The following is a 27,055-nucleotide window of genomic DNA, read 5'->3' on the forward strand; positions in this document are numbered from 1 at the left end:
TTTTCATGGAGACTTTCTTGAAATCTTTTTAGGATTCATAGATGCTCACTCAAAATGGAACAAATATTACATTATATTTCCCAGTAATTCACAGAAATGTTACAGCACGAAACATCTGAATTTCTACGCACTACATTCACTTTCCGGGAACAAAGTTTGTGGCATAGGCCCAGGCGTTGTTGTTAACTGGGTCTGCAAGGTGGTCAGCAAGGTTCTCCAACGGGCCCTTTCCGGTAACGATGGCCTGAACGAAGAATCCAAACATGGAGAACATGGCAAGTCTGCCATTCTTGATCTCCTTGACCTTGAGCTCGGCAAAAGCCTCTGGGTCGTCAGCGAGACCCAATGGGTCGAAGCTGCCACCAGGGTAGAGTGGGTCGGTGATCTCGCCGAGGGGTCCGCCGGCAATACGGTAACCCTCAACGGCTCCCATCAACACAACTTGGCAAGCCCAGATGGCCAAGATGCTCTGTGCGTGGATCAAACTTGGGTTGCCCAAGTAGTCAAGACCTCCCTCGCTGAAGATCTGAGCTCCGGCCTTGAACCACACCGCCTCGCCGAACTTGACGCCGTTGCGGGACAACAGCTCCGGGAAAACGCATCCAAGAGCTCCAAGCATCGCCCATCTGCAGTGGATCACCTCCAGCTCACGGTTCTTGGCGAAGGTCTCTGGGTCAGCAGAGAGGCCAGCAGTGTCCCATCCGTAGTCGCCGGGGAACTCTCCGGTGAGGTAGCTTGGGGGCTCGCCGGAAAATGGACCCAAGTACTTAACACGGTCTGGGCCGTACCATGGGCTGCCGGAAGAAACAACCTTAGGCTTACCAGCTGTCTTCCTCATGCTAAACTTAGCGTTTCCGGTGATTTCCGGGGTGGAAGGTGAGACCTTCACAGCCTTTCCGGCAAAAGAAGAGGAAGAAAGAGCCATTGTGGAAGCTGCCATTGTAGAAGTGTAATGAAGCTACTAGAAGAAGGAAGGATGAAATGAAGATCTCCTTTGTGGCTTGAGTTTCCTGCTCCTTTCCACTATAGCCTATATAAATACGCCCAAGGTCCTTATCTTGAAGATCATAATCTTTAATTTCATTGGTTGATGAGGATTTGAGAGATTGACAATGCAAGTCCAGTTGGCTATCTCTAACACCACAAATATCCTTGGATTAAAAAAAATCTAGCAAAATGCAGATTCCAGTTGCTTCAGCCAATTGGGTGTTGCCATGTAGTGTTCAATTGGATTAGTGCAATATCATCTTCGGAGAATAGGCCAAGTAGCTAGGCAATTCGTATTCACGTGGCACTGTAATAATGCACTTATTTGTGTGACAATGGAGTCTGACATCTACTGTGGACTCTTCATAGCCATACGATTTTTGAAATGGAAGTGAAAAATCTAAGAAAATATCTTGAGTGTCTTTTTTTTTTTTTTTTTTTGAAGAGAAAAATATCTTCAGTTCTGATGAGAAAGATTGATATGAATAGATCGAAAATTTTCTTCCACATACAACACAAAATAAGATTGATATGAATAGATCGAAAATTTTCTTCCACATACAACACAAAATATACCATTTTTCTTGTTAGTTATAATCAATTGTTAGTGATAGAGATTATATGCATATGACCAAGTTCACCGTATCAAACCTGGCCTAATTAAGCCCGTCGACACCAACCATATCTAGATCAATTCCCAACTAGGTTATTCAGCTCTAAACTGCTAACAAAGATGCTCGCCTTATGTTTCTCTGCCTGGTCTCGATATATCTAGGAAATCCATTACTGTGATAAAAAAGCAAGCCATTCGCCCTGGAATCCACTCAAGCACACTTTTTGGGCCGAAAGAACAACCCAATCACGTTATTTCACCTCTTCAGTCTCTTTATAACACTTGGCATAAAGTGTAAGACATGTCGAGGCTCCAACGTGCACCCCAAAGCTCGTCAATATAAGGAGCATTTATTACTCAGTGGGAGGAAGGGGACTTTTGAACTATCTCATGCTCAGACATACCACATACCCAGACACACCCATTCCTAGGAATCCTAGCCACCAAAACCCTGTATCCAATTTATAAAAAATATATTACCATAGTTTGTACCGTTCAAGGGATTGAAAACTCTCATACTATACGTGTACAATACTTGTTACATCAATAAGAAAAACAAATAAAACAAATCGAATAATTTTATTAGGGGTATTTGTTAAATCAATTAGAAAAACAAATAAAACAAATCGCATAATTTTATTATCTTTTTCATTCATAGTTGAAACTAGACTTTATGGTTTTATTTTTTCCATACTTGTTTCAAATGTGGTAATAACAAGCTAGGTTGGTGACTTGGTGTCAATGTTGCAGACTTTATTTTTTTAATAGTGTTTTATTAGGTGCCCTGAGTTAACGTTGGTTGATCTCACCACTAATTTAAAATAAATTTAGTTATCAATCCGATAATGTCATATCAAGAGAGGAAGTTTGTAGGAAAAATATAGAAGGGGCATATAGCATTCATTTAGGGCATCTTCAACCATGGAGATAAGAGCATGTGGGCCACTAACATAAATGTTTAATTTTTAAAAATTCATTTTTAATGTACGACCAGTCGACTACATCTATTGTCACTTTTAACTCTATGTTTTACTCCCTCTTAAGTATTAATCTAAAAAAAGTGGGCTACTATTTTTATCTATTCACTTCTCCTTGCCTAATAAAATTTATACAAATAGCGAGAGTTATACCCTATGGGAGTACATCTATCATTTTTCTTAATGTACTGTACGTTTACCTTTTTTTTTTGTTTTTAATACAACTGACTCTATTACATTATAGTATATGTTCATCTATACTTTCCCATCCTATTCATCTGTACGTTTACTTTTAGTATACTACTTAAAAATAAACTTATAACATATTAAAAATTAACATTAACATTTAATAAATTAAAAATGAACATGTCATTTATTACTACTGGATAATATAATTTGTCAAGAAAAATATTTATAAAAAATTCCCGTTAAATTACAAAATCGTGGGCAAACAAGTGTCATGCATGCATGTGTACATAAGGCTCCCATGCCTCCACGAGTGTTATATAAATGACTCAATGAAGGGACGATTTTAAATTTGAGAATTTTTATTTTTTAGTGAATGGACAACTTTGTATTTTTATTTTGTATTTTTATTTTTTAGAAAATGAAGAATTTTTTTAGTTGGTGAATTCTTCAAATGTAGGAAGGAGAATTCCATTTCTTTTAATTTAAAAGAAAGAAAGAAAGAAAATCATATAGTACGTCAATGTGGGGCCAATATTTGATTTTAAATTTGAGCCTTTTTAGTGAATGAACAACATTTATTTTTGGGAAAATGACACTTTCTCCCCCCGAGTTATGTGCATATAACATTTTTTTTCCCTGAGTTATTAAAGTGACGGGTTTTCTCCCTTAGTTATTTTAAAAGTGGCGATTTTCCCCATGTAATGTTAAATTGACATTTTTGTCCTTAAAATTAACTATTTCATTTATTTTTCTTCTCCAACTAATTATTACTAATATGTATGGAAGATTACGGTTCTATTCGAACCTAATTAGACACTGTAGCAATTGAACCTAAACAGTATGGACGGTTACGAATATGATTCAGAACAAAAAAAATGTCGAATTTAGACTATTTTAAAAATAAGAAATAAAATTATAAAAATAAATAAATAAATAAATTTTGATTGGCGGTTCAAAATCGAAATTGGAACTGAACCGAACCGAACCGATTTATCAAAATAAGTGTTTGATCATTTTTACTATATATGACTGCGGTTCAGTTCCAATTCACGGTTCAATAATTATTTTATTTTATTTTATTTTTTCGATTCTGAATCATAACTAGAACCGTCAATACTATTTCGTTATGATTGCTACAGTGTTTGGTTAAGTTCAAACTGAATCGTGGTTATCCATACATATAAGAAATAATTTATTGGAGAAGAAAATAAATGAAATAATTATTTTTAAGGGCAAAAATGTTAATTTAACATTACAGGGTGAAAAATCTCCACTTTAATCACTGAGGGGGGAAAAGTGTTATATACATATAACATAGGGGAAAAAAGTGTCATTTTCTCTTTATTTTTTAGAATAGATAATGAATAATTTTTTTAGTTGGAGAATTCTTCAAATGTTGGAAGGAGAATTAAGTTTTTTTTTTAAAAATTTTTTAATATATATATATATATATATATATAGAGAGAGAGAGAGAGAGAGAGAGAGAGAAAAGAGATCAAATGCGGATATTGTGTTCAGGTGAAAGATGAGTTGAATTATAGCCGTTTATCTCGCTAAAAAAGACCGTCCAGATTGAACACAGATTAAAAAATGCGATGACAATTTGGTCATTTTACATTTTGGTCAAACTTAAAGTGCGCGATTTTCTTTTTATGGTGCGTGATTTTTGTACTTAAGGTGTGTCAGTTATTCAGTTGAGAACTTAAGGTGCGTTTTTGTTATATAGATAAATATATCCGCACCTGAACCCTTCCCTATATATATATAGATTAGTCTATTAGACAATCAATTACATAATTCTCTTAACTTAGGAGTTATTTGATCTTATTTTCTAGACAATGTTTCATTTTCTATATTAAAAAAAAGGTCAACTAATGAACGCCCAAAATTCGATGTTATTATTCATATAGGCCTCAACATTTTGACTAGCACTCAAGCCAAACTTCTTAAAAATTTATATTATCGGTAAATCACATAGTAGTAAAGCAACTGTACATTAACATACGTTTATAACAAAAGGTAACACTTGCGTTAGACTGGTCCGATATTTAATTAATAGGTCAAATCTTTGATTGAGGTCAAAGATTTGACTTGTCTCACGAATTGAAGTCCGTGAGACCGTCTTACACAAATTTTTGCCATAACGAAATTATATTTGCAAATATCGCGTGTCTTTTGCAAGTGCTTATAATTATTTAATTTTTTTTGGTTAAATTAATATTTCTATTGAGCTTATGGTAGTTGGACCAAACCTAATGACCAAGTTACATAGAATAAAGTGGTCTAAATATAACAGTCCGGCCAGTGAAAAATTCAACGCAATTCTAGTAGAAAACGAAATAGGTTTACCCCAGCTAACTAGGCAATTAAAGGTTAGATAAATGATAAACACATAGATTAGAGAATCTTGGCACAATAGTAGAAAACGTGAAGCATGACATATCAGGGGTCAAAGTACATCAATTTTGGTCTCAAGGACAATACTAAAATTGATTTACAGGAACTAAATTAAACAAATCACTAAAATACAAGGACTTGACAGGTACTTTGACCCATATCAGGACGTACTATCAACTTAGATGTTTGAAAAAATTTTTTATTTATATGAGGATGAAGTTATTGAGCCTGTCAATTTTTTGAGAAGTTGAAGCGCTCTATATTTCTCATGTCGTAATTATCCTAGAGCCATATGTTGCAATAATGTGGGTGTGTTGAAGCACCGTACCCCACCCGCCTCGATTCACTATCGCTTGGGGCCATGCGAGATGTGCTTGGGCTAAACTGCATGACACATGCTCGCTTTGGGTGAGGCTGCAACACTCCTAATAGTCACCCGATCGCGCCCATTCCAAGCGCAACCCTACAATTGGGTTGTGTGGTCGCGTTAGGTGCACATACCATAAGGCCTCACCCTTGCAACTCCTGCTAACTCCTTATATTTCAGCTTATGTTTAACATTGGCTTCACTTTCCTATCTTAAAGTCCATCACTTTTCAGAATGAGATTAGTTTTAGCGGGCTAAATAAATATTATTTTCTTTGTTAATCTTTGAACTAATTATTTAGTTTAAAGTTTAAACACACAAATATTTAATCTAACACCATTGAGTTTAAAATATTTTATAACGAAACAAGAGGTAGTATATGAATTTTTTCTCAGCTCGTAGTATACATGAAAAACATTATCGAGTATTATTGCACTGATAAATGGTCGAATGATGTACCCATCGGTGTCTTAACTCATAATTGCATAAGTCAGATTTTTCCCGCCTGAACCGGCTGCGCGGTTAAAAAGCACAAAGAACCTTACCTTGCCACATTTACAGTCAGATTTTTCAGGTGTTAAAAGCTAATCTGAGGATGATAGATTTCCAGATAACATATGGGGAAACCACATTGGTTGCGATTCAACGGTAAAATCTTGGTGGATTTGTGGATTAGAATGTGCCACGTTGACAAAACACAACTGCCAACACAATCTTGAAACCCAATGGGAGTAAAGATAGAGATTTGATGAGATAGCATTCGTATCTCTTTCTCCTCCTATATATCACTTCCAACTTTCATCATTTCCTTCATCCCTATTTCAGCTCACTAAGCAAATCTCTTCTTCTTCCTCTTCTTATAAACATGGCTGCTTCTACAATGGCTCTTTCTTCCTCTTCTTTTGCCGGAAAGGCTGTGAAGGTCTCACCTTCCACCCCGGAAATCACCGGAAACGCTAAGTTTAGCATGAGGAAGACAGCTGGTAAGCCTAAGGTTGTTTCTTCCGGCAGCCCATGGTACGGCCCAGACCGTGTTAAGTACTTGGGTCCATTTTCCGGCGAGCCCCCAAGCTACCTCACCGGAGAGTTCCCCGGCGACTACGGATGGGACACTGCTGGCCTCTCTGCTGACCCAGAGACCTTCGCCAAGAACCGTGAGCTGGAGGTGATCCACTGCAGATGGGCGATGCTGGGAGCCCTTGGATGCGTTTTCCCGGAGCTGTTGTCCCGCAACGGCGTCAAGTTCGGCGAGGCGGTGTGGTTCAAGGCCGGAGCTCAGATCTTCAGCGAGGGAGGTCTTGACTACTTGGGCAACCCAAGTTTGATCCACGCACAGAGCATCTTGGCCATCTGGGCTTGCCAAGTTGTGTTGATGGGAGCCGTTGAGGGTTACCGTATTGCCGGCGGACCCCTCGGCGAGATCACCGACCCACTCTACCCTGGTGGCAGCTTCGACCCATTGGGTCTCGCTGACGACCCAGAGGCTTTTGCCGAGCTCAAGGTCAAGGAGATCAAGAATGGCAGACTTGCCATGTTCTCCATGTTCGGATTCTTCGTTCAGGCCATCGTTACCGGAAAGGGCCCGTTGGAGAACCTTGCTGACCACCTTGCAGACCCAGTTAACAACAACGCCTGGGCCTATGCCACAAACTTTGTTCCCGGAAAGTGAATATGAGTAGAGTTAGTGTGTTTTTGACTTTTGTGTGATGTATTGATCGAACTGGTTTGATCTAATGGATAATATGTGAATTCTTTGCTGCTGCATTTCTTATTGCTTTAAATTTGTGGTTCATCCAATCTAAGAATCTGTATAGTTGAAAACAAATTGGGATATATCAAAACGAATAAGACCCATTTGCAACTTCTATGTCCAACTGATCCTTGATCATTCACATTCAATTGCTTCTATTGATCGCACATCCTCATATCAATTATGTGTCCACCACTGCTTGATCACTCATACAGCTCCACGCCCTTATCTCTGGACACGAACACGCCCGTGAGTTTGCCTTGAGTTCAGACATAAGCGTGTGCGTGCCCGTGTGCCAACCTTCTGGTGCGATTTTCAGCTAATTTTCGGGTCTTTTGACAGTGGATAGACCTAGATACAAGCAGAGGCGATTTTCATTGATTTCTTTACATACTTTTAGCTTAGATTAGAATAGAATAGATTTGCATTGGAAGTGCATATCTCTAGCTTGCAACATTGGATTGAAGCGGATTTCAACCAAGAATTTCAATTTCTCAATAGATCAAACAAGTTTTTCTTACTCTTCTTTTTAAATTTTCTGTTCAATGTCCCTGAAATTTATTGTGTTCTTTACTTTTTTGTGTTTATGGAGTGTGAGTAGTGTGATTTGGGGCTCAGGTTAGGGTGATATTGCCAATACATACTAAATATGTGATTATTGCATAAGGGGTAGAATTTTACTATTTAGCTAGCTAACTGCCAAAACCTGGTGCCATTTATCAAAGTGAACATCGTGGTGAGTGCACCGAACAAAGCTGCTATAGCAAGACCAACATCAAACGTTGAATATAAACATCATTTATGTAGGAATAAATTTGTACATAGTAGTAATAATGTCAACATTTATTTTTAAAAGTTAGATGATGTAAAAAAATGACATACAACTTAACAATGATATGATTCAATAGGTATGTATTATAGTTACATACAAATGGTGATTATATATGCATAAAGTTCAATAGAATTTTGCAGAATATATATCCATAAACTTAACAATGATTCAATAGGTATGATTCAATAGAAGTTTACAAATATATGCATAAAGTTCATAAATGAACTAATGTTAATTGCAATATTTCGTTGGTATCTCTCATATTAATACAAAACGCATTATCAAACACAAAAAAATCTATAATTTGGACATACTTATGATAGTGTAAATACCAATCGTATTTTATACGGACCAGGTCGGTTTGGATTGAGGTCCTTGAACTTGGATATTGGGCTCGGGTGACGTAACAGTGGGTCAGAGGTCTCCGAGCTCCCTTATAACTTCTAGAAACAGCCAAAAGTCCCTATACCCCGCATTTAATGCGGTATTTATAGTCGTGGTTAAGGGACAAATTCCAGCCCTCCGACATGTTAGGCACGTGGAGCGCATGCATGGGTCCTGATCGAAGCGGAATGAGGATCGCACACGTGTAGTTAGATGCCTCCTTCAAGAACTGAGGGTAGTTGTCGGGGCAGGGTAGTGAGCTCGGCCCGAGCTATTATGCTCGGGGTGACAGGGGGACGTGTCCTGGATGCTCGGAGGATAATCCCACTCGACCAGCCCTTTGGTAAGGTTGGGAAACAGAATGCTCCCGGTTGGTGACAGTCGGTCAGGGCTCATGTCGCGATACGAACCGATACTCTGCCTCTTGTACTGGTCCCAAGCCCGAGGAGTAATCCCTATAACTTATATTGTGTAAAATGTCTTTGCAATATTATATATGTAGCATTAGTTATGCACTTTTATTGCAATGTTGATGGTATACCTAAAAGATGATTGCAGGGGCTCTTGATGTTGTTAATCACATACAAGTATAGACAACCTTCATTAGAAAATTGATAACAGACCATTTAAAAATTTCTTACTGAAATATTAATTTGCATAAACATTATCTTTAGGTCTGTGAAAATTGAATAAGTTATAATTATTTGTAAAATGACATACGTGCTACTACTCGTTGATTCTACCATGCTAGCAAAATAGAAAAGAAAATTAAAAGAATTACCTCTTTCACTTGTAGCCATCACTCTGACCAAAATTTAAAAGAATCAACTTGGTAAGTGTTAATAATCCTTGATCTAATAATGCTAATCTGATCTAAGCTAAAGTAATGATATGAAATGAAGGGAAACAAACTTATTTGTATTTTCAATCATTATTGCATGGATTATAATCCACACAGCTGTGTGGACCAAAAATAAAAAGTACAATTTTAATATACTAAAAGTATATTATTTTTGTACATAAAATACATTATTTTAGAGTACATTATTTAAGTACTGAATACCCGATGGGATGCTCTAGATTTAATCCATTGTCAAAGAACATGCAGAATTGGTAAATCATTCTAAGCATGACAAAGCTAAATTTAGAAGTTCTTCTATTTTATTTCTTTTTGTTTCATTACATATGAGCGGTTCTTACAAATTGACTTACATCCAACCTATAACTTGATGTTAGGGTTATAGCGTTGAGACTTCAGAGTAATACTAACATGCATTACATTGCATATTATTGTTTTATAACATCTCCCTATTAACTAAATCAAATAAAATCTGAAAATTAAATTTAGATAAATTCATAAGTATATTTCTTAATTCTAATATTCTGTGAACCAAACATTTCCTAAATTAACATTAACACCAACTCCCCCTAAAAAAACCTCATGAAAAGTAGCCAATGGAATGCTCGAAGTGTAATCTACCGCAAATTATATTGTGGACCATGATCATGGCTGAAACTGCAGTTGTGTTGAACGGATAGTGCAGTTGTGTTGAAAAGATACTACAGTTGTGTTGAAAGGAAACTGTAGTTGCGCGGAAAAGAGACCGTTCATCCGTTTAACACAACTACAGTATATCAACCATGATCCACGGTCCACACAGACCGGTAATCTACTGTCAAAGAACACTGCAATTTGCAAGGTCAGTAAATAATGCCGATCGAGCAAGACGACAAAGCTAAATTTAAAATTTGTTCTATATATTATATTTCTTACCCAAAAAATTTAATTTATTGACAAAAGATTATAAATAAATGGATAAAATTTATTCGTATTTAATTTTCTAATATATTTCTTAATTAAATCAAATAATTTTTTTTTTAAATAATCATGATTCTTTATAAGGTCCTATATTACCCCACTATGGGGGTTCCAACCTATAACCACCCATTCGGAATGCTAATCTGGATGTCATCACCACATGGTCGTTGGCAAATAAAATATGTAAATTCAGATATAAATTCATAGGTATTTTTCTTGTATTATTTGCAGATTATAGGGAAGATATTGCACAAATCCAATTGAACACATGGCAACACCCAATTGACTGCAGCAACTGCTATCTTCTTTTTGCTAGATCGACTTTTTAATCCAAGGATATTTGCATTCTCAAAAAAATCCAAGGATATTTGTGGTGCTAGCAGAGATGGCCAATGGACTTGCATTATCAATCTGTCAAAGATTTATCAACCAATAAAATGAAAGATTATGATCCAAAAGCTAAGCAATTTGGGCATCCATGTCGTATATATAGGTTGTAGTGGAAAGAAGCATGAAACTCATCAAGCCACAAATTAAAGGAGCTCGATCTTCACACTTCTTGTAGTTGTCTTTGCATTTCACTTCTAAAGAAGTACAATGGCAGCTGCTACAATGGCTCTCTCTTCCCCTTCTTTCGCCGGAAAGGCAGTGAAGCTCTCGCCTTCCACCCCCGAAATCACCGGAAACGCCAAGTTTAGCATGAGGAAGGGCGCTGCTAAAACTGTTTCATCCGGCAGCCCATGGTACGGCCCAGACCGTGTTAAGTACTTGGGACCATTCTCCGGCGAGCCCCCAAGCTACCTCACCGGAGAGTTCCCCGGCGACTACGGATGGGACACTGCTGGCCTCTCTGCTGACCCAGAGACCTTCGCCAAGAACCGTGAGCTGGAGGTGATCCACTGCAGATGGGCGATGCTGGGAGCTCTTGGATGCGTTTTCCCGGAGCTGTTGTCCCGCAACGGCGTTAAGTTCGGCGAGGCGGTGTGGTTCAAGGCCGGAGCTCAGATCTTCAGCGAGGGAGGTCTTGACTACTTGGGCAACCCAAGCTTGATCCACGCACAGAGTATCTTGGCCATCTGGGCATGCCAAGTTGTGTTGATGGGAGCCGTTGAGGGTTACCGTATTGCCGGTGGACCCCTCGGCGAGATCACCGACCCACTCTACCCCGGTGGCAGCTTCGACCCATTGGGCCTTGCTGACGACCCAGAGGCTTTCGCCGAGCTCAAGGTGAAGGAGATCAAGAATGGCAGACTTGCCATGTTCTCCATGTTCGGATTCTTCGTTCAGGCTATCGTCACCGGAAAGGGCCCATTGGAGAACCTTGCTGACCACCTTGCCGACCCCGTTAACAACAACGCCTGGGCCTATGCCACAAACTTTGTTCCCGGAAAGTGAATATGAGTAGAGTTAGTGTGTTCTTGTGTGATGTAATAAACTGGTTTGATGTAATGGATAATATGCGAATTCTTTTCTGCTGCATTTCTTATTGTTTTAAATTTGTGGTTCATCCAAATATCACTGTTATGATCTAAGTATCTGTATAGTTGATAAAACTGGTTGAAAACAAATTGGGATATATCAAAACCAATAAGACCCATTTTGCAACTTCTATGTCCAATGGATCCTTGATCATTCACATATAATTGCTTCTATTTTTTTTTTTTAAAGCTACAATTGCTTCTATTGATAGCACATCCTCACATAAATTATGTGTACACCACTACTTGATCACTCATACAGCTCCACTCCCTTATCTCTGGAGATGGGCACTGACACGCCTTTGAGTTCGCCTATGTTCAGACATAGGCGTGTGCGTGCCCATGTGCCGACCCTCTGTTGTGGTTTTCAGAGGCCTAGATACGAGTAGAGACGATTTTTCCATTGATTTCTTTAGATACTTTTAACTTAGATTAGAATAGATTTGCATGGGAAGTGCATAACTCTAGCTTGTAACATTGGATTGAAGCGGATTTCAACCAAGAATTTCAATTCCTCAATCGAGAAGCTTTTCTTATTTTTCTTTTTAAATTTCATGTTCAATGTCCTTGAAATTTACTTGTGTTCTTTACTTGTTTGTGTTTATGGAGTGTGAGTAGTATGATTTGGGGCTTAGGTTAGGGTGACATTGCCAATTGATAGTAAACATGTGATTATTGCATAAGGGGTATAATTTTACTTTTTAGCTAGTTTTTTTTCTTTTTTTTGAAAGCTACTATTTAGCTAGCTAATTGCCAAAACCTGGTGTCATTCATCTGAGTGTACATCGTGGTGAGGGCACCGAATAGAGTGCGTTAACATGACAAGCTGAGATGACTGGATCGCGCGTCACAAGGCGATGTACCGAATTTGAGGGACGAAAACAGGAAAAAAAAAAAGAAAGCAAAGGAGTAGTGAAGATTTGTTGATCGAGTTCTTTTTCTCCCAAATATCATTGCCCAAAAAGAAGTCTTCTTTTCATGCGCCTTAGGTAGTGCTTGCCAGTGAATTTATCACTGGACCTCCAAACCAGGGTAGCCACGATATAATAGGTTCATCAATGAACTGACGTCGTATCGTTTTTTAAATAAATAAATAAAATTAATTCCCTATACGACGTCGATTTGTGTATAATCGACGCGACATCGTATATGGTTAATTGTATTTTTTTTTAAAAAAAGCAACAACCGACGTCGTAAAGCTATTAAATTAAAAAAAAAAAAAAAACCGTTTCAGCATAAGCCCACCCAATTCCCTCTCCTTTCAAAGCATAGCATTCTCCTTCTTCTTTCATACCTACTGCCATCGCCTCAACACTCCCTTTCACTTCCTTTCATATTTTTAGATTAGATTAGGTTTGGATTTATGTTATTTAACACTTTTGAAACTTGTAATCTTGGATTTCAAGGTTCTACCATCCATTTCAGTAGAGAAGCTTTCTTTCCCTTATCTCTTTTCTTTTGCAAGATTTATGTTTATTACTTGTGCTTTTGTGTTCTTTATGTTATTTAATCATGAGTAGTTAGTTTATGGGTTTGATTTAGGGTTGTATTATTTATCTTGATGCTTAATTTGTGATTATTGTAAAAAGGGGAAGAACTCTAACCTAGGGTTCTTGAGTTTATGAAGGATTTGTGTTTGTATATTATTAATGCTTGGTGTACAACATTCATTAGCATGTTTTGGAGGATTCTTGGCCTCAATGAGAGTTGGGTCAAGATTCCAAGCCATTCATTGCATAAACCTGGTTTTTTCTATGAAAATAGGGGAAATTAGGGGGTTTAAGATGCTTTGTGTTCTAATGCTTTGTGTTTGTATATTGTTAATTCTTAATTGGTGTACAAAATGGGGTCAAGATTCCAAGCCATTCGTTTGTTATTTTTACTTTTATTTTTTAAAATTATACGACGTCGGTTTTTTATTAAAAACGAAAGTCGTATGTGTTATTTATTTTTTTTAAATATACGACGTTGTATCATTTATTTATAACGTCTGACATAATGATGTTGGAAAAAAATCAACGTCGTTTGTCCCAAAAAAACTGACGTTAAAAGTTTTATTTGTAGTAGTGCCATAAAGCCTCTAGTTTAGATACAAGTTGTTCGTCAAAGATTTTTCCATCTCCAATTCATCCCAAATTTCTTTTGAAGTTTCCAATGCCATAACGTGATACACTAATTCATCCACGGGGCATAACCGAATCATTCATGTCGTGCATTCCTTCGAATCCCCCAATCAGCCTTTGCTAGATTAGCTGGCTTTTCTACCTTAAGGTTTTCAGAAGAGCCTGTTGTGCCAACAAATCCTTTAACCCTAGACTGCCATAACCTGAAATTCCTTGTACCATCAAACTTTGATGGTAAAGAAGTACAAGAACAAGAAACAATAATAATGACAAAAAAAGTAAAGAAGACAAGATTTATGTGGTTCTACAATGTGCCTGCAACCTACGTGCACGTGAGTGAAACTATTCTTATATTAATTGTGATGGTATACACCACTTAGAGATTCAACAACGTATTTATAGGCATCTACACTTGTATTATGGGTCCGACCCAATATGTCCACCCATATTATATTGCTTATATGAGATAAATTCATATTCCTTATATGAGACAAACTTAACAAATTTAAAGAAATAAATTAAAGTTGTACTTTCAGCTTTTAGCTTAGTGGTTAGCGCTTAGATTGTTCCTAACAAGTGGTATCAAATTCAGGTTAGGTAGTGTTCAACATTTAATCCTAATAGTATTAAAATTTGAAAATTTAGATAAGTTAATAGGTAGTTATTTAGATAAATTAATAGGAACTTTTCTTTTATTATTTGCTGATTATAAGGAAGTTATTGCACAAATCCAATTGAACACATGGCCAGACCCAATTGGGTGCAGCAACTGGTATCTGCTCTCTTTTTTTGAAGATAACTGGAATCTGCTCTTAATCCAATTAGCTAGACTTTTTAATCCAAAGGATATTTGATCAACCAATAAAATGAAAGATTATGATCCAAAAGTACAGGACCTTGAATTGGGCATCCATGTCGTATATATAGGTTGTAGTGGAAAGAAGCATGAAACTCATCAAGCCACAAATTAAAGGAGCTCGATCTTCACACTTCTTGTAGTTGTCTTTGCATTTCACTTCTAAAGAAGTACAATGGCAGCTGCTACAATGGCTCTCTCTTCCCCTTCTTTCGCCGGAAAGGCAGTGAAGCTCTCGCCTTCCACCCCCGAAATCACCGGAAACGCCAAGTTTAGCATGAGGAAGGGCGCTGCTAAGCCTGTTTCATCCGGCAGCCCATGGTACGGCCACCACCGTCCTAAGTACTTGGGTCCATTCTCCGGCGAGCCCCCAAGCTACCTCACCGGAGAGTTCCCCGGCGACTACGGATGGGACACTGCTGGCCTCTCTGCTGACCCAGAGACCTTTGCCAAGAACCGTCATCTGGAGGTGATCCACTGCAGATGGGCGATGTTGGGAGCCCTTGGATGCGTTTTCCCGGAGCTGTTGGCCCGCAACGGCGTCAAGTTCGGCGAGGCGGTGTGGTTCAAGGCCGGAGCTCAGATCTTCAGCGAGGGAGGTCTTGACTACTTGGGCAACCCAAGCTTGATCCACGCACAGAGCATCTTGGCCATCTGGGCATGCCAAGTCGTGTTGATGGGAGCCGTTGAGGGTTACCGTGTTTCCGGAGGACCCCTCGGCGAGATCACCGACGCACTCTACCCCGGTGGCTACTTTGACCCATTGGGCCTCGCTGACGACCCAGATGCTTTCGCCGAGCTCAAGGTGAAGGAGATCAAGAATGGCAGACTTGCCATGTTCTCCATGTTGGGATTCTTCGTTCAGGCCATTGTTACCGGAAAGGGCCCATTGGAGAACCTGGCCGACCACCTTGCTGACCCTGTTAACAACAACGCCTGGGCCTATGCTACAAACTTCGTTCCTGGAAAGTGAATATGAATAGAGTTACAGTCTTCTTGTGTGAAGTATTTAACTTACGTACTGTTTTGGTGTAATGCAAAATATGTGAACTATGTGCTATAATGGCGTAGTAGCATAAATAAAAAGTATATTTTTAATATAATAAAAGTACATTATTATAAAGTATAATATTTTATAGTACATTATTTATGTACTAAAAGTACATTATTTTATATATACTATCAAATAATGTACCTTCAGTACAAAAATAATGTATTTTTATTATATAATATAATAAAAGGAAAAATGTACAAATAAGTCATCGAACTATTTGGGAATTAGCCATCAACCCATTTGTAGATCGAGTTTTCTTTATTCTATTTACCCTTACATCACTTATATTTGAGCTAATTTAATATATAGTTTGTGTCGAGTTTGAATTAAATAAAAGAGTTAATTCAAGCGGATGTTAATTTTCTTTTATGGTAATTTCAAATTTAGTCTCATAATTGTTTTGTCATTTAACTTCATATTTTGAACATGGTTGGTCCTTCTAATGATTTTTTGGTGAAATGCTATTTTAGGCCATGGTATTTTCGTCTTTTTAATTTTTTAAAATTATTTTTCCAATGAGTTAATTATAATAGAGGTCTTTTAATTTGTCTTTAGTAACAATTTTAAATTTAATCGAAGACAATTGTTATTGTCATTTAACGACCCAGACTATCACATTTTTGGACATTTTTGCTCATTCTGATAACTTTTTCATGTGAAACCCTATTGTACGTAAACAAAGGGCATTTTAGTCTCTTCGTTTTTATTCCTGATTTTTTGCACTAGTTTTTTTTTGTCTCTTCAGCCATAGATTGCACCACTCCACCCACCTCTTATCTTCCTCTCCTTCAACGCGGCCCAAAATCGTCATTAGTCAATGGCAATACCAAGTACGTGAGGATCTTCGGGTGTGGGAAATCATTTTGCAATGCAGTTGGAAAGCTCTAGAGGTCGCCATCCGGTGGGCTTCAATCTGACCACTGTTGTTTTAGTCCATGATTCTTTGAATAATCTAATATAGATGTAGAGCAAACATAAAAAATAATAATAATAATAAAATAAGGTTTCACTGAAAAAAGTCATCAAAATGACCAAAAGTGTCCAAAATATCAAGTCGTGTTAAATGACAAAAATGATTGTTTGTGATTAAATTTGGAAATGCCGCCAAAGACAACGAACCTGTGTCTGTGGTTACCAAAGGGAGAAATCCCTCATAAAGTGTATAAATAAGGGTGTAAAGCCTTCAGAAAGGCTAAACAATTTATAATACAAAGAGGGCCAAAACACTGTTCTAATTTCATACCAAACACTTAGTCGATTTTGCGATAGTGTTTGCCTGCCGATCGACCATTCGTGGTTGATAAAATCAACATGCACAATCTCACCCGTTGGCCTATACATTGTTTAAAATATATAATATGCACATATAATCTGAAGAACTAATGGTCCATTGGATTATCACATTAGAAACTGTGAAACTAGTTTTATGCCTATTAAATTATTACATATTTATTTACTGTTTAACTAGCTAATTGTCTAACTAGTATAGTAATTAGTAATTACTATGTTAAAATATTTTAAAATTGATAAAAAAAAATTTATTTGTTTCAATTATCTAACCAACATCTGCCCTAAGCCAATCACACTAATCATCCTCCTTCCAAAAACTCTCATCATCCCTATAATTAACGAGTATTTAACTAATCACCTTCCGGCCTTCTAGAACTTACCCATCCTCATTTGGAAAAGAACTCAATTATTATTTTTTAATACTACTAACTCTATTACAATGCAGTATCTGTTCATAACTACTTTCTCAACCTATTGAAGCACAAGAGTAGTATAAAGGGAAGGGTTTGATGCCACTGGACTACAAGGTCCTTGGCAACTCAATTATTATATTAGAGCATGAGTGATCAACCACCGCCTTTAACTTAACCATCCTCCTTCGACTACTCTAGTAAGGTGCTCGGCACAAAGAAAAAGCAATTAAACTCCTCCTCCCAACCAAAGACCTCATAGTTGTGGCCCTCTCAAATAAGAGGTCATAGGTTTGATCTCCCGTGAATACAAAGTATCTTGTATGAACAAGGTTCGACGTCTTCTGAATCTTGTGCAATTATTTCCTTTTCACCCATTCTCTTCTTCTTCTTCTTCTTCTTCTTCTTCTTCTTCTTCTTCTTCTTCTTCTTCTTCTTCTTCTTCTTCTTCTTCTTCTTCTTCTTCTTCTTCTTCTTCTTCTTCTTCTTCTTCTTCTTCTTCTTCTTCTTCTTCTTCTTCTTCTTCAACCAAGCAGTTGGTTTTTTTTTAAACCAAGCAGTTGGAAGGTATAAAATGTAATGAAAGGCAAAATAATTTATTTCTGACCATCTAACTGTCCTCGGATAAACGTTCAACGTGATTTGTTAAGGCCCTCATTTTTTCAATTTTTTTTCAATCGAAAAAAATTATGATCCCTATTTAGAATTTGAGTTTTGTAATGTTTACGAAAGTAGAAATTTAGGATAAAATAAAACAACAAAAATACTATCCAAATGAACGTTTATTGATAATTTTATTTAATTCAAACTCGACACAAACTATTGAATTAGCTCAAATATAAGTGATGTAAGGGTAAATAGAATAAAGAAGAACTTTGCAAATGGATTGATTAGCTGATGGCCGGATAACTAGTATATCCAACGCCAAAAGCACATAATTCACATATTTTCGATTACACCAAAACAGTACGTTAAATACTTCACACAAGAACACTGTAACTCTATTCACATTCACTTTCCGGGAACGAAGTTTGTAGCATAGGCCCAGGCGTTGTTGTTAACTGGGTCGGCAAGGTGATCGGCCAGGTTCTCCAATGGGCCCTTTCCGGTAACAATGGCTTGAACGAAGAATCCGAACATGGAGAACATGGCAAGTCTGCCATTCTTGATCTCCTTGACCTTGAGCTCGGCGAAAGCCTCTGGGTCGTCAGCGAGGCCCAATGGGTCGAAGCTGCCACCGGGGTAGAGTGGGTCAGTGATCTCGCCGAGGGGTCCACCGGCAATACGGTAACCCTCAACAGCTCCCATCAACACAACTTGGCATGCCCAGATGGCCAAGATGCTCTGTGCATGGATCAAGCTTGGGTTGCCCAAGTAGTCAAGACCTCCCTCGCTGAAGATCTGAGCTCCGGCCTTGAACCACACCGCCTCGCCGAACTTGACGCCGTTGCGGGACAACAGCTCCGGGAAAACGCATCCAAGAGCTCCAAGCATCGCCCATCTGCAGTGGATCACCTCCAGCTCACGGTTCTTGGCGAAGGTCTCTGGGTCAGCAGAGAGGCCAGCAGTGTCCCATCCGTAGTCGCCGGGGAACTCTCCGGTGAGGTAGCTTGGGGGCTCGCCGGAGAATGGTCCCAAGTACTTAACACGGTCTGGGCCGTACCACGGGCTGCCGGATGAAACATTTTTAGCAGCGCTCTTCCTCATGCTAAACTTGGTGTTTCCGGTGATTTCGGGGGTGGAAGGCGAGAGCTTCACTGCCTTTCCGGCGAAAGAAGGGGAAGAGAGAGCCATTGTAGCAGCTGCCATTGTACTTCTTTAGAAGTGAAATGCAAAGACAAATGAAGCTAAGGAAGGCGGTAACTACAAGGAGTGTGAATAGCTCCTTTAATTTGTGGCTTGATGAGTTTCATGGTTCTTTCCACTACAGCCTATATATAAGACATGGATGCCCAAATTGCTTAGCTTTTGGATCATAATCTTTAATTTTATTGGTTGATCAATCTTTGACAGATTGATAATTCAAGTCCATTGGCCAAGCATCTCTAGCACCACAAATATCCTTGGATTAAAAAGTCGATCTAGCAAAAAGAAGATACCTGTTGCTGCAGCCAATTGGGTGTTGCCATGTGTTCAATTGGATTTGTGCAATATCTTCCCTATAATCTGCAAATAATACAAGAATACCTATGAATTTATCTAAATAAGTCCATATTAACTTATCTAAATTTATTAGGATTAAACGCTGCGCTAACCACTATGTACGTGAAAAGCTATAGCTTTATTTATCCCAATGTAACTTGGTTTTGATACCACTTATTAGGATCAAGTGCTTACTATTACTCCAAAAGCAATAGTTTGTAGTGTATGCACAACTTTAATTTATTTCTTTAAATATATTGAGTTTATCTCATATAAGGAATATGAGTGGATATATTGGGTTGGGCCAATAGTAAAAGGGTATATGCCTATAAATATGTTGGTTGAATCTCTAGGTGGTGTATACCATCACGATTAATAAAAGAATAGCTTAACTTACATGGATGTAGGTTGTAGGCATTAGGCACATTGTCGAACCACGTAAATTTTGTCTTCTTTACTTTCTTGCCATTATTATTGTTTTTTGTTCTTACTAATCTCAACAAATTGGTATTAGAGCACTGTTGAGATGGCCAGTTCAGGTGCGAAATTTCAAGGTATCAAAGTTGGATGGTACAAGAAATTTCGAGTTATGATAGTCTAGGATTAAGGATTTGTTGGCACAACAGGCTCTTCTGAAAACCTTGAATGCAGAAAAGCCAGCTAATCTAGCATAAACTTATTGGGGGATTTGAAGGAACGCACGGTAGGAACGATTCGGTTATGCTTCGTGGATGAAGTCGTGTATCATGTTATGGCATTGGAAACTTCCAAAAAAAATTGGAATAAATTGGAGATTCAGCTCATAGAAAAATCTTTGACGAACAAACTGTAGCTAAAGTAGATGCTTTATGGGCTTAAGATGCAGGAGGGTTGCATTATATTAATGCCTTTAGGCAGATAATCTCAAATCTGGCCAGACTTGATGTCAAGGTTAAATATGAAGACAAGGCGATGATCTTGTTATGTTCACTAGCTCTTTCCTTTGAACATATCGTGACTACTCTTACATACGGGAAAATCATGATTAAATTCAATCTGCAACACTGCTAGCTCATAATCAACATAGGCAAAATGCAGGGAAGGGCTATGTTGGTGACAGTTTGTATACTGAGGAGCGTCAAGATCGCGGAAGGAAGCCAGTGAAGGATAACTCTAGAAAGAGAGACTCTAGGTCTAAGTCCATAAACAACAAGAAACTTATGTGCTACAAGTAGTACTGTCAAAGCCTGCTGGCCCGCCCTATTAGGCTCGCCCCTATTAGGCCCGCCCCACCGCGGGACTAATTTCTGGCGGGTTATTGTGGGCCAGCCCGTTAGGCCCGCGAGCTAGAGTTCATGCAACCCTAACCCACCCCACGCGGGTTGGCAAGCTGGCCCGCTGACTTTTCTTCTTTTTTTTTTATTCTTTTATTTATTTTTTATATACATTCACATTGTACTGTGAATATATATATTCACAACGTGAATATATATATATATATATATATATATATATATATATATTCATAGTATTGTGAATATATATATAGTGGCCGCGGGTCTTAGCGGGTTAAGCCCGTTAGACCCGCTCTTTCGTGGGTCATCTTTTTTGTTGCTCTAACCTGCCCCATCGCCGGGCGGGTGTGGGTCAGTCCGCAGGTTTCAGCCCATTTTGACAATACTAGCTACAAGTGCTAGGAGTTTAGCCACGTGAAAAGAGATTGTCCAAAGTTAAAGAAACAACCAAGAGGCTGCGAATTGTAGTACATGTTGATGACTCAAATTATAGTGAAGGTGATGTTCTAGCAGTTTCATTGAGTCAATTGTCATTTGCTTGAATCTTAGACCCAGGATGTTCCTAGCATATTACGCCTAACAAGGAATGGTTCAGAAACTATAGGTCAGGTACTTTCTATTTTGTTTTTTCTAGGTGATGACAGATGTCATAATATCGTGGTTTTTGGTGATGTTAACACCCAGATATATGATGGTATTGTTAGAACTTTGCATGATGTTAAACATATACAAGGGTTAAGTTAAAAAAAAAAAACATGATTTCTCTTGGTAGCTTGCGTGCTAATGGTTTTATTCACTACTACAGAAATGACATATAACGTCAAACATATGACGTCGATTTTTTACGAAACCGACGTCAAAATATTAAATAAATTAATAATTAAAAAAAAAAACTTTTAACATCCCTTGCTACCAATAATCGATGTCGTAACTAATTTTTTTTAAAAAATAACAAACTATACAACGTCGGTTGGTTTTATGACCGAGGTCGTACAGTATATATATAATTTTTTTTTAAAATTTAAGATACAATGTTGTCAAATTTTAAATAAAAAAAATAAAGAAATTAATACCCTATACGACGTTGGTTATAGACGTCGTATAGGTTTAACAGTTTTCTTTTTATTTTATAAATAAGCTACAATGTCGGTTGTTCCTAGCAACCGACGCCGTAAAGCTTTTAAATAAAAGAAAACGTTTTCAACATAAGTCGCGCCCCGTTCCCCATTCTTCTTTCAAGCCCATAACACTTCTCTTTCTTCTTTCAAACTCACTGCCGCCGCCTCAACAACCACCACATTCTCTTCCTCTCCTTCTTCTTTTTCTCCTTACCGCCTTCGCGCCATAATATTATTTTAGATTGGTTTGTGATGAACAAAAGTTTGATAATTGCTCCTCGAATTAGTAAGGAATACGAAGACGGAGTTAGAAATCTTTTAAACTTTGCAAAGAATAACCTCCCGAATAATAATGAGAGGTTATTTTGTCCTTGTAAGAAGTGTTGTAATCAGAAAAGGTTAAGTGAAGACGACATATTTGATGATCTAATTTGTAATGGGAATATGGGATTAATCTCAATTATACGAAATGGATATGGCACGATGAAAGAGATATGGCTACATCATCTAACATGTATGTAGAAAACGAAGCAAATGAAGATGATGAGTCTAAAGATCGGTTGGATGAAATGTTTCGCGATGTTGGAGAAGAGTTCACCGATCGGTCAAATGAGTTAGATAAATTATTGAATGATTCAAAACAACCTTTGTGTCCGAGGTGTAGTAAATATACCTGATTATCTGCTATATTAAAATTATTCAACTTGAAAGCTGGGGATGAGTGGAGCGACAAGAGTTTTACTGCCTTACTTGAAATATTAAAGGATATATATATATGCTTCCATACGGTAATGAACTTCCGAAGAGTACATATGATATGATGCCAAAAAAATTTTGTACGTGTCCCATGAGTATGGGGTATAAAAAGATACATGCTTACCCTAATGATGACATATTATTTAAGAATAATTACAAAGAATTACATGCATGTCCAATATGTGGGCATCTCGTTATAAAACAAGAGAGAATGTTGCTGGTAAGGTAAGTTTGAAAGGTCCACCAGCTAAAGTTCTGTGGTATCTCCCAAGTTTACCAAGATTTAAGCGTATGTTTGAAAATCCAAGCGACGCCAAAAACTTAGCATGACATGCAAATCAAAAAATTTCTAATGGCACGCTTCGACACATGACTGATTCTCTTCAATGGACAACATTTTATAATGCATTTCTTGAATTTGGCCACGAGTCAATAAATCTTAGACTTGGACTTTGTACTGATGATATGAACCCTCACGGGAACCTAAGTAGCAAGCACAGTTTATGACCAGTTATGTTGGTAATTTATAATCTACCTCGTTGTGTATGAAATGCAAAAATATATTATTGTGCTCGAAACGCAAATATACATTAAAAAATTTATGTTGATAAGTTTAGTTTCACATTGTTATTATTAGTTAGTATCAATTGTAGAATTTATTAGCATTGTGATATTTATTAGTTTAATTAATTGCGAGATTTATAAGCTTGATCAATTGTATGATTGTAAATGTAAATTGCACAGGTTTTGAATGTTGATGTGAATTGTAAAATTCCACAGGTTATGAGAAGAAATTATAAAATAAATTTAATATTTATAAATAAATATATATATATATATATATATATATATATATATATATATATATAATACGACGTCGATTTTTAACCAAAAATCGAACTCATATAATTTACAAAAATTTTAAAAATACAAAACAATGTCGATTTTTACTTAAAAACATAGTAGTTTGTAATTTGAAATTTTTTAAATTACACAAACGATGTCGGTTTTTGGTTAAAACCGATGTCGTTTTTGTAATTAAAAAAATTAAATGCAACCTACGTCGATTTTTGTTAAAAATTGATGTCATTTTTTATTTTTATTTAAAAAAATTATACGACGTCGATTTTTTATAATCAATGTCGTATCATTTATTTATAACGTCTAGCAAAATGACATCGAAAAAACCAACGTCGTTTGTCTAAAAAAAACCGACGTTAAAAGTGTTATTTTTAATAGTGATTCATAGGTCTGAAAGTGATAGGGACACCATTAAAAGTAGTAATGGTGCTTTAACTGTGATGAAAGGGACAAAGATTACGGGAAACATTTACAAGTTGTTAGGCAGTACTGTTTTAGGTGGAGCACATTTTGTTAAGTGTAGTGATGATACTACTAATAAGGTCGCGCTCTCGTTAAAATAGTAAAATTCAAGTCTTTATTGAAAGCATTTATTTTGTAGTTAGGCCATTATACAAAAATATTTTTATTGGTAAATTTTTGATAACGGTTTTGTATTCACCATTAGTCTTGGCCGGGGCACTATCGTTCTCATACAGACATCCTGGTTCCCAATTAATAAAATTCTACGGGTTATGCAATAATCACATATTTAGTATCTATTGGCAATATCACCCTAACCTGAGCCCTAAATTAGACTACTCACACTCCATAAACACAAACAAGTAAAGAACACAAGTAAATTTCAAGGACATTGAACAAGAAATTTAAAAGGAAGATCAGAGTAAGAAAAACTTTTCTATTGAGGAATTGAAATTCTTGGTTGAAATCTACTTCAATCTAATGTTACAAGCTAGAGATATGCACTTCCAATGCAAACCTATTCTAATCTAAGCTACAAGTATCTAAAGAAATCAATGAAAAATCACCTTTGCTCGTATCTAGGTCTATCCACTGTCAAAAAACCCTAAAATTAGCTGAAAACCGTAACAGAGGGTCGGCACACGGCACTCGCGGGCGTGTCGTGTCCAGAGATAAGGGCGTGGAGCTGTATGAGTGATCAAGCAGTGGTGGACACATAATTGATCAAGCAGTGATCAATAGAAGCAATTGTATGTGAAATGATCAAGGATGAGTTGGACATAGAAGTTGCAAAATGGGTCTTTTCCGTTTTGTTATCTCCCAATTTGTTTTCAACCAGTTTTATCAAATATACAGATTCTTAGATCATAATCGTGATATTTGGATGAACCACAAATTAAATTTAAAGCAATAAGAAATGCAGCAGCAAAGAATTCACATATTATCCATTAGATCAAACCAGTTCATTACATAACACAAAAACACACTAACTCTACTCATATTCACTTTCCGGGAACGAAGTTTGTGGCATAGGCCCAGGCGTTGTTGTTAACTGGGTCGGCAAGGTGGTCGGCCAGGTTCTCCAATGGGCCCTTTCCGGTAACGATGGCCTGAACGAAGAATCCGAACATAGAGAACATAGCAAGTCTGCCATTCTTGATCTCCTTGACCTTGAGCTCGGCGAAAGCCTCTGGGTCGTCAGCGAGGCCCAATGGGTCGAAGCTGCCACCTGGGTAGAGTGGGTCAGTGATCTCGCCGAGGGGTCCACCGGCAATACGATAACCCTCAACAGCTCCCATCAACACAACTTGGCATGCCCAGATGGCCAAGATGCTCTGTGCATGGATCAAGCTTGGGTTGCCCAAGTAGTCAAGACCTCCCTCGCTGAAGATCTGAGCTCCGGCCTTGAACCACACCGCCTCGCCGAACTTGACGCCGTTGCGGGACAACAGCTCCGGGAAAACGCATCCAAGAGCTCCAAGCATCGCCCATCTGCAGTGGATCACCTCCAGCTCACGGTTCTTGGCGAAGGTCTCTGGGTCAGCAGAGAGGCCAGCAGTGTCCCATCCGTAGTCGCCGGGGAACTCTCCGGTGAGGTAGCTTGGGGGCTCGCCGGAGAATGGACCCAAGTACTTAACACGGTCTGGGCCGTACCATGGGCTGCCGGATGAAACAGTTTTAGCAGCGCTCTTCCTCATGCTAAACTTGGCGTTTCCGGTGATTTCGGGGGTGGATGGCGAGAGCTTCACTGCCTTTCCGGCGAAAGAAGGGGAAGAGAGAGCCATTGTAGCAGCTGCCATTGCACTTCTTTAGAAGGAAGGTGGTAACTACAAGAAGTGTGAAGAGCTCCTTTAATTTGTGGCTTGATGAGTTTCATTCTTCTTTACACTACAGCCTATATATACGACATATATGGATGCCCAATTCAAAGTCCTTAACTTCTGGATCATAATCTTTCATTTTATTGGTTGATCAATCTCTGACAGATTGATAATGCAAGTCCATTGGCCATGGCCAGCACCACAAATATCCTTGGATTAAAAAGTCTAGCGAAAGGAAGATACCAGTTTCTGCAGCCAATTGGGTGTTGCCATGTGTTCAATTGGATTTGTGCAATATCTTCCTTATAATCTGCAAATAATTAATACAAGAAAAATACCTATATATTAATTTATCTAAATAAGTACCTATTAACTTTTATAAATTCACAAATTTATTTGATTTAGTTATGAAATATGTTAATAAATTAAATACTATTAGGGTCAAACGCTTACCTCTATGCCAAAAGTTATAGTTTTATTTCCTTATACCTAGGGGTGTTAGTGAACCAAGCTTTCGGTGAACTACACGTATTCGTGTTTGGTAAGCGTTCGTTTATTAAGGTAAACAAACAAAATTTAGAGCTATATTAATAAAGGAACAATGTCTAAACAATGGTAAGCTTATTTGCTAAGTAATCGTGAACAAGCTCGTTTGTGTTCATTTAATAATGTTCGCGAACATGATCGTTTAGTGTTCGTTTAATAATGTTCGCGAACAAGCTCGCTTAGTGTTCGTTTAATAATGTTTGCGAACAAGCTCGTTTAGTGTTCGTTTAATAATGTTACTAGTATTTAATCTTTCTATTCACGGATGGTGTTAATTGATTCTAACTTGCCATGATTTTTTATAGTAGCTTGTAATGTGAACCAAAAAATTTGTGTGTGTGTGTTTTTATTTTATTTGAGACTTTGTAACTTTATTTTGGTATTAGATGCTACAATTGGACTTATTCTGTTATTTGTATTAGTTTTGTAGTAGTTGTGTTGTTTGTTTGAATATTGTTCGTGAACATAGATTATTTCTTGTTCACAAACGAATTGTGATCATGAACATGTGCAGGTGTTTGGTTATTAAGTGTTCACGAACGTGTTCATG

At 37.6% G+C, this 27,055-nt stretch overlaps 4 protein-coding genes across 4 annotated transcripts; 2 read left to right on the forward strand and 2 right to left on the reverse strand.

The window, feature by feature from the left end:
• Positions 1-13: 13 nt before the first annotated feature.
• On the reverse strand, positions 14-1,012 carry LOC116032535 (chlorophyll a-b binding protein of LHCII type 1-like). The gene has a single exon (XM_031275138.1). It carries the CDS (start codon positions 938-940, stop codon positions 137-139), a length of 804 nt encoding a protein of 267 aa, XP_031130998.1. The 5' UTR covers positions 941-1,012; the 3' UTR covers positions 14-136.
• Positions 1,013-6,335: 5,323 nt separating this feature from the next.
• On the forward strand, positions 6,336-7,294 carry LOC116032192 (chlorophyll a-b binding protein of LHCII type 1-like). The gene has a single exon (XM_031274641.1). It carries the CDS (start codon positions 6,396-6,398, stop codon positions 7,197-7,199), a length of 804 nt encoding a protein of 267 aa, XP_031130501.1. The 5' UTR covers positions 6,336-6,395; the 3' UTR covers positions 7,200-7,294.
• A 3,529-nt stretch (positions 7,295-10,823) lies between these two features.
• On the forward strand, positions 10,824-15,895 carry LOC116033652 (chlorophyll a-b binding protein of LHCII type 1-like). Its single transcript, XM_031276410.1, has 3 exons — positions 10,824-11,706; positions 12,455-12,461; positions 15,344-15,895. Exons 1-3 carry the CDS (start codon positions 10,913-10,915, stop codon positions 15,743-15,745), a joined length of 1,203 nt encoding a protein of 400 aa, XP_031132270.1. The 5' UTR covers positions 10,824-10,912; the 3' UTR covers positions 15,746-15,895.
• Positions 15,896-18,441: 2,546 nt separating this feature from the next.
• Positions 18,442-26,015, reverse strand: LOC116032346. Its single transcript, XM_031274846.1, has 3 exons — positions 25,143-26,015; positions 19,626-19,692; positions 18,442-19,342 (listed from the first exon to the last, which is right to left on the reverse strand). Exons 1-3 carry the CDS (start codon positions 25,936-25,938, stop codon positions 18,538-18,540), a joined length of 1,668 nt encoding a protein of 555 aa, XP_031130706.1. The 5' UTR covers positions 25,939-26,015; the 3' UTR covers positions 18,442-18,537.
• Positions 26,016-27,055: the final 1,040 nt, after the last annotated feature.

The sequence above is a fragment of the Ipomoea triloba genome, chromosome 10 (genome assembly GCF_003576645.1).
Source record: "Ipomoea triloba cultivar NCNSP0323 chromosome 10, ASM357664v1".
Classification (NCBI taxonomy): domain Eukaryota; kingdom Viridiplantae; phylum Streptophyta; class Magnoliopsida; order Solanales; family Convolvulaceae; genus Ipomoea; species Ipomoea triloba.

Coding starts and splice junctions, on each gene's coding strand:
- LOC116032535 (XM_031275138.1), bottom strand. CDS start 940: ATGGCAGCTTCCACAATGGCTCTTTCTTCCTCTTCTTTTGCCGGAAAG.
- LOC116032192 (XM_031274641.1), top strand. CDS start 6,396: ATGGCTGCTTCTACAATGGCTCTTTCTTCCTCTTCTTTTGCCGGAAAG.
- LOC116033652 (XM_031276410.1), top strand. CDS start 10,913: ATGGCAGCTGCTACAATGGCTCTCTCTTCCCCTTCTTTCGCCGGAAAG.
- LOC116032346 (XM_031274846.1), bottom strand. CDS start 25,938: ATGGCAGCTGCTACAATGGCTCTCTCTTCCCCTTCTTTCGCCGGAAAG. Junction 19,693..25,142: donor AAACTTCGTTCCCGGAAAGT/GAATATGAGTAG, acceptor TATTATTTGCAG/ATTATAGGGAAGATATTGCA. Junction 19,343..19,625: donor CCAATTGGCTGCAGCAACAG/GTATCTTCTTTT, acceptor TCACTTCTAAAG/AAGTACAATGGCAGCTGCTA.